This window comes from Palaemon carinicauda, chromosome 26 (genome assembly GCF_036898095.1).
Source record: "Palaemon carinicauda isolate YSFRI2023 chromosome 26, ASM3689809v2, whole genome shotgun sequence".
Classification (NCBI taxonomy): domain Eukaryota; kingdom Metazoa; phylum Arthropoda; class Malacostraca; order Decapoda; family Palaemonidae; genus Palaemon; species Palaemon carinicauda.
This window is the reverse complement of record NC_090750.1, coordinates 103,969,076-103,976,889: the sequence shown is the minus strand read 5'-3', so window position 1 is coordinate 103,976,889 and position 7,814 is coordinate 103,969,076. Positions and strand designations below refer to the sequence as shown.

The 7,814-nt window shown below is 30.8% G+C and overlaps 1 protein-coding gene across 1 annotated transcript in view; it reads left to right on the top strand.

Annotated features, from left to right (window-relative positions):
• The window catches only part of LOC137620098 (caprin-2-like), a 48,505-nt gene extending 41,310 nt beyond the window's left edge, over nucleotides 1-7,195 (top strand). The window contains exons 6-9 of the mRNA XM_068350372.1: nucleotides 3,887-3,951; nucleotides 4,961-5,051; nucleotides 5,321-5,439; nucleotides 6,930-7,195. Of these exons, the coding sequence (XP_068206473.1) occupies nucleotides 3,887-3,951; nucleotides 4,961-5,051; nucleotides 5,321-5,439; nucleotides 6,930-7,128 (474 nt within the window). The 3' untranslated portion in view covers nucleotides 7,129-7,195. The remainder of the gene's footprint in view (nucleotides 1-3,886; nucleotides 3,952-4,960; nucleotides 5,052-5,320; nucleotides 5,440-6,929) is intronic.
• Nucleotides 7,196-7,814: the final 619 nt, after the last annotated feature.

The window sequence follows — 7,814 nt, the reverse complement described above, 5'->3', positions numbered from 1 at the left end:
GTTGATTTAGTTAATATATGGAATAATTCTAGTTCAAGGATTGCCTGGTTCCTGGTTCCTTATTGCTCACTCCGCAAAATAAGATAGGTGCAAAGCTTCTAAACTTATTCTTATTATTGTTATTAAGTTTATATTACCTGTGCCTTAAATAGATTAATATTGTAATGAGATTCTCAATCTTTACTTTTATTCCCTTCTACCTTGAAAATTAGATAGGATAACACCTTGCTATCATCAGTTTTGGCAACCTATTGTGGTCAATTTGGACTTCTTAAATTCAGTCTGGTTAGATTAACGACGATATGAAATATCAGCAAACTTTTTTCATAGATTAACGACGATATGAAATATCAGCAAACTTTTTTTCATAGATTAACGACGATATGAAATATCAGCAAACTTTTTTTCATAGATTAACGATGATATGAAATATCAGCAAACTTTTTTTCATAGATTAACGACGATATGAAATATCAGCAAACTTTTTTTCATAGACTAACGACGATATGAAATATCAGCAAACTTTTTTCATAGATTAACGACGATATGAAATATCAGCAAACTTTTTTCATAGATTAACGACGATATGAAATATCAGCAAACTTTTTTTCATAGATTAACGACGATATGAAATATCAGCAAACTTTTTTTCATAGATTAACGACGATATGAAATATCAGCAAACTTTTTTTCATAGATTAACGACGATATGAAATATCAGCAAACTTTTTTTCATAGACTAACGACGATATGAAATATCAGCAAACTTTTTTCATAGATTAACGACGATATGAAATATCAGCAAACTTTTTTCATAGATTAACGACGATATGAAATATCAGCAAACTTTTTTCATAGATTAACGACGATATGAAATATCAGCAAACTTTTTTTCATAGATTAACGACGATATGAAATATCAGCAAACTTTTTTTCATAGATTAACGACGATATGAAATATCAGCAAACTTTTTTTCATAGATTAACGACGATATGAAATATCAGCAAACTTTTTTTCATAGATTAACGACGATATGAAATATCAGCAAACTTTTTTTCATAGATTAACGACGATATGAAATATCAGCAAACTTTTTTCATAGATTAACGACGATATGAAATATCAGCAAACTTTTTTCATAGATTAACGACGATATGAAATATCAGCAAACTTTTTTCATAGATTAACGACGATATGAAATATCAACAAACTTTTTTTTTCATAGATTAACGACGATATGAAATATCAGCAAACTTTTTTTCATAGATTAACGACGATATGAAATATCAGCAAACTTTTTTTCATAGATTAATGACGATATGAAATATCAGCAAACTTTTTTCATAGATTAACGACGGTATGAAATATCAGCAAACTTTTTTCATAGATTAACGACGATATGAAATATCAGCAAACTTTTTTTTTCATAGATTAACGACGATATGAAATATCAGCAAACTTTTTTCATAGATTAACGACGATATGAAATATCAGCAAACTTTTTTTTTCATAGATTAACGACGATATGAAATATCAGCAAACTTTTTTCATAGATTAACGACGATATGAAATATCAGCAAACTTTTTTTCATAGATTAACGACGATATGAAATATCAGCAAACTTTTTTTCATACATTAACGACGATATGAAATATCAGCAAACTTTTTTTCATAGATTAACGACAATATGAAATATCAGCAAACTTTTTTTCATAGATTAACGACGATATGAAATATCAGCAAACTTTTTTTCATAGATTAACGACGATATGAAATATCAGCAAACTTTTTTCATAGATTAACGACGATATGAAATATCAGCAAACTTTTTTTCATAGATTAACGACGATATGAAATATCAGCAAACTTTTTTTCATAGATTAACGACGATATGAAATATCAGCAAACTTTTTTTCATAGATTAACGACGATATGAAATATCAGCAAACTTTTTTCATAGATTAACGACGATATGAAATATCAGCAAACTTTTTTCATAGATTAACGACGATATGAAATATCAGCAAACTATTTTCATAGATTAACGACGATATGAAATATCAGCAAACTTTTTTCATAGATTAACGACGATATGAAATATCAGCAAACTTTTTTCATAGATTAACGACGATATGAAATATCAGCAAACTTTTTTCATAGATTAACGACGATATGAAATATCAGCAAACTTTTTTTCATAGATTAACGACGATATGAAATATCAGCAAACTTTTTTTCATAGATTAACGACGATATGAAATATCAGCAAACTTTTTTCATAGATTAACGACGATATGAAATATCAGCAAACTTTTTTTCATAGATTAACGACGATATGAAATATCAGCAAACTTTTTTCATAGATTAACGACGATATGAAATATCAGCAAACTTTTTTCATAGATTAACGACGATATGAAATATCAGCAAACTTTTTTCATAGATTAACGACGATATGAAATATCAGCAAACTTTTTTTCATAGATTAACGACGATATGAAATATCAGCAAACTTTTTTCACGCAATGTACAATGCAATGCATATTTTAAATAAGCCACGACTTCAAGACAAGCCTAAATTACATTGAACAATTATCTCCTGACCACTTCGTGCATTATACCAGGGTACACTCGGGCACACTGTTGTATCTAGTTACTCTTCCTCTTTTTTGTAATAGTTTTTAAAGTTTATATAGGAAATATTCATTTTAATGTTGTTACTATTCTTAAAATATTCTATTTTTCATTATTTCCTTTCCTCACTGGGCTATTTTCCCTGTTGGAGCCCCTGGGCTTATAGCATCCTGCTTTTCCAACTAGGGTTGTAGCTTAGCATTTGATAATAATTATAATGATAATAATAATAATGGAACCATCAAAGTATACCAGGCTCGTATTATAATAGCAAAACTAACAGATATGCTACATCAAAAAAAGTATTTCAAGATATTACAGAAATTGTATCTATGTGAACCCTAACAGGGCTTATACTAAACTACAGTAGAACTTCAAAAGTTCAAAGTTGGAGCAAATGCTTTTTTGTTGACCAGGCAGACATAGTCTTTTTATAGTTTATTTATGACATATTTGTTTTTGATGTTGTTGATAGTTTATTATATGACATGTCTGTTTTGACGTTGTTTCTTATTTTAGAATGATTTATTGTTAATTTGTTCTCTTCATTTATTTATATCCTTATTTCCTTTCCTCACTGAGCTATTTTTCCCTGTTGGAGCCCCTGGGCTTATAGCATCTTGCTTTTCCAACTAGGGTTGTAGCTTGGATAGTAATAATAATAATAATAATAATAATAATAATAATACAATTTCGCAGCCATAACCTTCGCGAATTCTTGCATAGATATGGAAGTTACAGCTACTATTCGTCACACAAAAAGAGTAACAGAAATTTCCTTTACTTACTAGAACTTTACTGATACTAAGCCGTGGAATCCTAACGTTGACTCAAAGTCTCAACGCTCAAAACATAACAATTATCATCATCTTGACAAGGTAGCTTGTCGGTGTCATCCATCACTGCTTGAGCATCCACCGTTGCCTTCTAAAATATGTAGGAACCTTTAGGATTGAACACGATAATAGCTTCTCTTCGTGGGATATATCATGCTAAGATGGTGAAGCTGCAAACGCTAGTCACGGTAGATTTCAGTGTACTGATAGGGACGTCTAAGAAAGGATCCATTGAAGAGAGTAGAGTTAATTTCAGTGACTATTAACAACCATTCGTGTCCAATACAGAATTAAGATGAAAGTATGTTAAATTTCAGTGTAGAAGAATCCATTAAGAACTATAATCTGATTTATTATACTATATAATAAACATGGAGATATTGTGTGATTTAATGATGTTTTTGTGATTTGTAGGTGAACGTGTGTTTAGCTGTGATCGTATGCACTGTAATGAGAGTACGAGCACAAAATCAGACCAGGTAAATAACTTATAAATATCTGGTATTGACTTTAAATTCCTTGAAAATCTACCGTTTGTCGTTCAAGCTTTTGGTAAACAATTATATGGTTTATTTCACATTGCTTTCCTCAAAAAAACTGTTCCAGGTACTTCAGAAGTTCAATTGTGCTCTCTCTCTCTCTCTCTCTCTCTCTCTCTCTCTCTCTCTCTCTCTCTCTCTCTCTCTCTCTCTCTCTCTCTCTCTCTCTCTCTCTCTCATCTTTATATAACTCGTAGGTATTTTTTGTTAACATAGAAAAATGATAATGAATAAATATGTTTGACAGCTACTCACAAAAATCATAATAGAGTTATGTTTTTTTTCTTTTAAAGGAACAAATTTGTCACATTCTGTACGTACTATATCATAAAAAGGCATCCCATATATACAAATATATATGTATATATATATATATATATATATATATATATATATATATATATATATATATATATACACTATATAAATATATATATATATATATATATATATATATATATACATATATATATGTGTGTGTGTGTGTGTATGTGTGTGTGTAATATATGTATATTGAAGGACATGCCTGAGGACTTTAAAAATTGTTCAGCTGTGGACAAATATCAGTTGATGATAAGTGTGTGTGTGTGTGTGTGTGTGTGTGTGTGTGTGTGTGTGTGTGTGTGTGTGTGTTTGTGTGTGTGTGTGTGTTTCTTGCAACATCACTGAAATTAAATATCAGTTTAAGTCGTATTTGCTCTTATATGAAAGAAAGATAATACTAAAGACATTGTCCTCAATTTCCACTTAAGCCAAAATGAAGAATGACAGTGTAAATATTTAAAAAGGTTATATTTCTATTTACCATTTTCCACAATCCAGTGACTGGACCTGTGGAACTGTGATAGCGTTTAATATTTACCTCAATTGCCTCTTAAATCAATATGAAGAATGACTTTATAATACATTTCTTTTTACCTTTTTTTCCACGATGCATTGACTGCTCCAGTGGAACTGTGATAGCATTTAGCGTGAGGAAGGCCGCTACCATCAACAATCAGTTCAAGCTTCAAGCATCTCCTTATAATGTCCAGTTCCGGGTAGGAATGTGTTTCCAGTTAGGAATTCCCTTATAGTTTGGAATTATAAAGATAGAATATGCAATTTGCAATGGCTAATAACATTAATCTTAATCTAGTTCAATTGAAATATGTGCAGAGAGCAAATTATCATTAAGGAAATTTATATTTTTAATTGACTATTTCATAGTAACATATCTAAGTTGATCCTTAGTAATAGATTTATATGTATCATATTATTTTCCACATAATGCTATTAATAATTGATTTTTTAACTTTATTTTATCCAGGAACTATTGACTAATGTGGGAGGTGGATGGATACCAACGACAGGTGAATTCATCTCTCCAAAAGCTGGTGTCTATTTCTTCACCTTCAGCGTCATGTCTGCCAAGACAAAAGAAGCTACGTAAGCAAATAGACTCTGATATAATAATTTATTTCTATATTATTCGTTTTCATTTGTTTGTTAATTTGATCGTTTTACTAATTATTTTTTTATAGTTGCTTGCTTGTCTATTTCTATCTGTTTCATTTGTTTCTGGATACTCGCTCACCAGTAAAACCCCAATTTCATCACATCATTTTCTCGGTATTTGATAAATTGCTTTGTTTATTTAGCTATTTTCAGCTCCATTTGCCGATTTGTGTGCAGTATATTGTGCCATATATGACACATAACAATCCTTAGTTCGTATGTAATGCAATCTTCTGTTATTTCCACATTCACCATCCACACTTACTTCCATAAGGGCAGGTTGGCTCATAATGCATTCACTCTCCACATCATTTGCCTCTTAAGATAACCAAACACCCTTTCAGAAGTAAGCACGGGACACTAGGTTGATGGAAATGCCACACAATTTAGACATTTTATTTTATTTTACTTACTTTAAGGGCTGCTTTTTCGGTCCTGTACAGCAGGAGAACCTCACTGTCCACAGTCATTTTACCATTTTTAAAGGGATATGGAGGGGAAGACCTAGAAAGTACAGGCCACACAATTTAAAAGAAAGTTTTGGGATGAATTAGGATCATACCCATGAGTTATGGAAGATAGCAGTGCTGTAGTTAGGTCAAAAGAGGGACTGTATTTTATCCTCCTATATTCTCTCAGCCTAGGGTCAACCTTTTGACCTTAGAACTTTCTGATAAGGAGCAGTTATATTACAAAAACAACTTATAAATAGGTCATGCAAAATAATGCTTATCAAGAAAAATATAAGAAATATAGATTATATAAAATCACCATTATTATTATTATTATTATTATTATTATTATTATTATTATTATTATTATTATTATTATTATTATTATTATTATTATTATTATTAGCTAAGCTACAACTCCAGTTGGAAAAGCAAGATGCTACAAGCCCAGGGGCCCCAACAGGGAAAATAGCCCAGTGAGGAAAGAAAACATTGTAACAGGATAAGCGGTTTAGAAACGATACAAAAAAATTGAAGTAGATAAAGCCATTAAAATATGATTACAAAGAAAACCAAACTGTTATGATCTTCCTAATCGGGTGGTTGAATCAGTAGAACTTCAAAAGTTCAAAGTTGGAGCAAATGCTTTTTTGTTGACCAGGCGGACATGAGTCTTTTTATAGTTTATTTATGACATATTTGTTTTTGATGTTGTTAATAGTTTATATATGACATGTCTGTTTTGACGTTGTTACTTATTTTAGAATGATTTATTGTTAATTTGTTCTCTTCATTTATTTATTTCCTTATTTCCTTTCCTCACTGGGCTATTTTTCCCTGTTGGAGCCCCTGGGCTTATAGCATCTTGCTTTTCCAACTAGGGTTGTAGCTTGGATAGTAATGATAATAATATTATTATATATAGTAATTAAACTTAATCACAAAACTTCTCTCTCTTCCATTTTCTAGGGTGGCCCTCATGAAAGATGGTGACTACCAAGTGACAGCCTTTATCAATGCTGGATACAACATGGCGACCAACTCTGCAGTGCTAACTCTCAAGGAAGGTGATAGCGTATACCTCATCATCCAGGATGGAGAGATATATGAAAATCCTTTGTACGAATCGTACACTACTCTCTCTGGATATCTGATTGGCAGGAAATGATTTCACGTGTTTGTTCTTATTTCAATTTTGTTCTCTCACAAGTGTAGCATTTGAAAGAACAACTTCCTGGTTCTATTGTTATTAAGCTTGTATTACCTGTGCCTTAACTAAATCAATAATGAGATTCTTAAATTTTTTATGTAGTTCACTAGTCTTTTTCTTGATTCTAAATATGAGCAAGATGAAAACTATTGTTTATGTTTGTTAAATAATTAGTTTCATTTCTTTCTGTAGAATTGTAAGTTTCCAACTAATGTAAATCATTTATTAGCTGAGAAATTAAGCAAAGATAAAGTACTCAACATTCAAGATCATTTAGCTAAAACGAAATATCATAATGATTCGTAGAAGATTTTATCAATGATAAAATGGATATATTTACTTTAAGGGCTGTTTTCGTAGTTCTGTCATACCCAAAAACCTGTGTAGCCTACTACAGCTACAGGATTTACAAGATTAACGTGCTTTTTCCCATTTGTATGGAGTAAGCACGGTTTCTTTAATTGTCAAATCCACACTATAGAAGTACTCAGAAAATAAGTAAGTTACCAACTTCTTGAAAACCTTATCTTCAGTCTTTCCTATGTCTAGTGGGAGCTTGTTATGTAGTAATTCAAATAGATATGTTAACCTCATCCCAAAGTCCATAGAGATATGGGTATACTAGCATTTAAACAATTTTACAC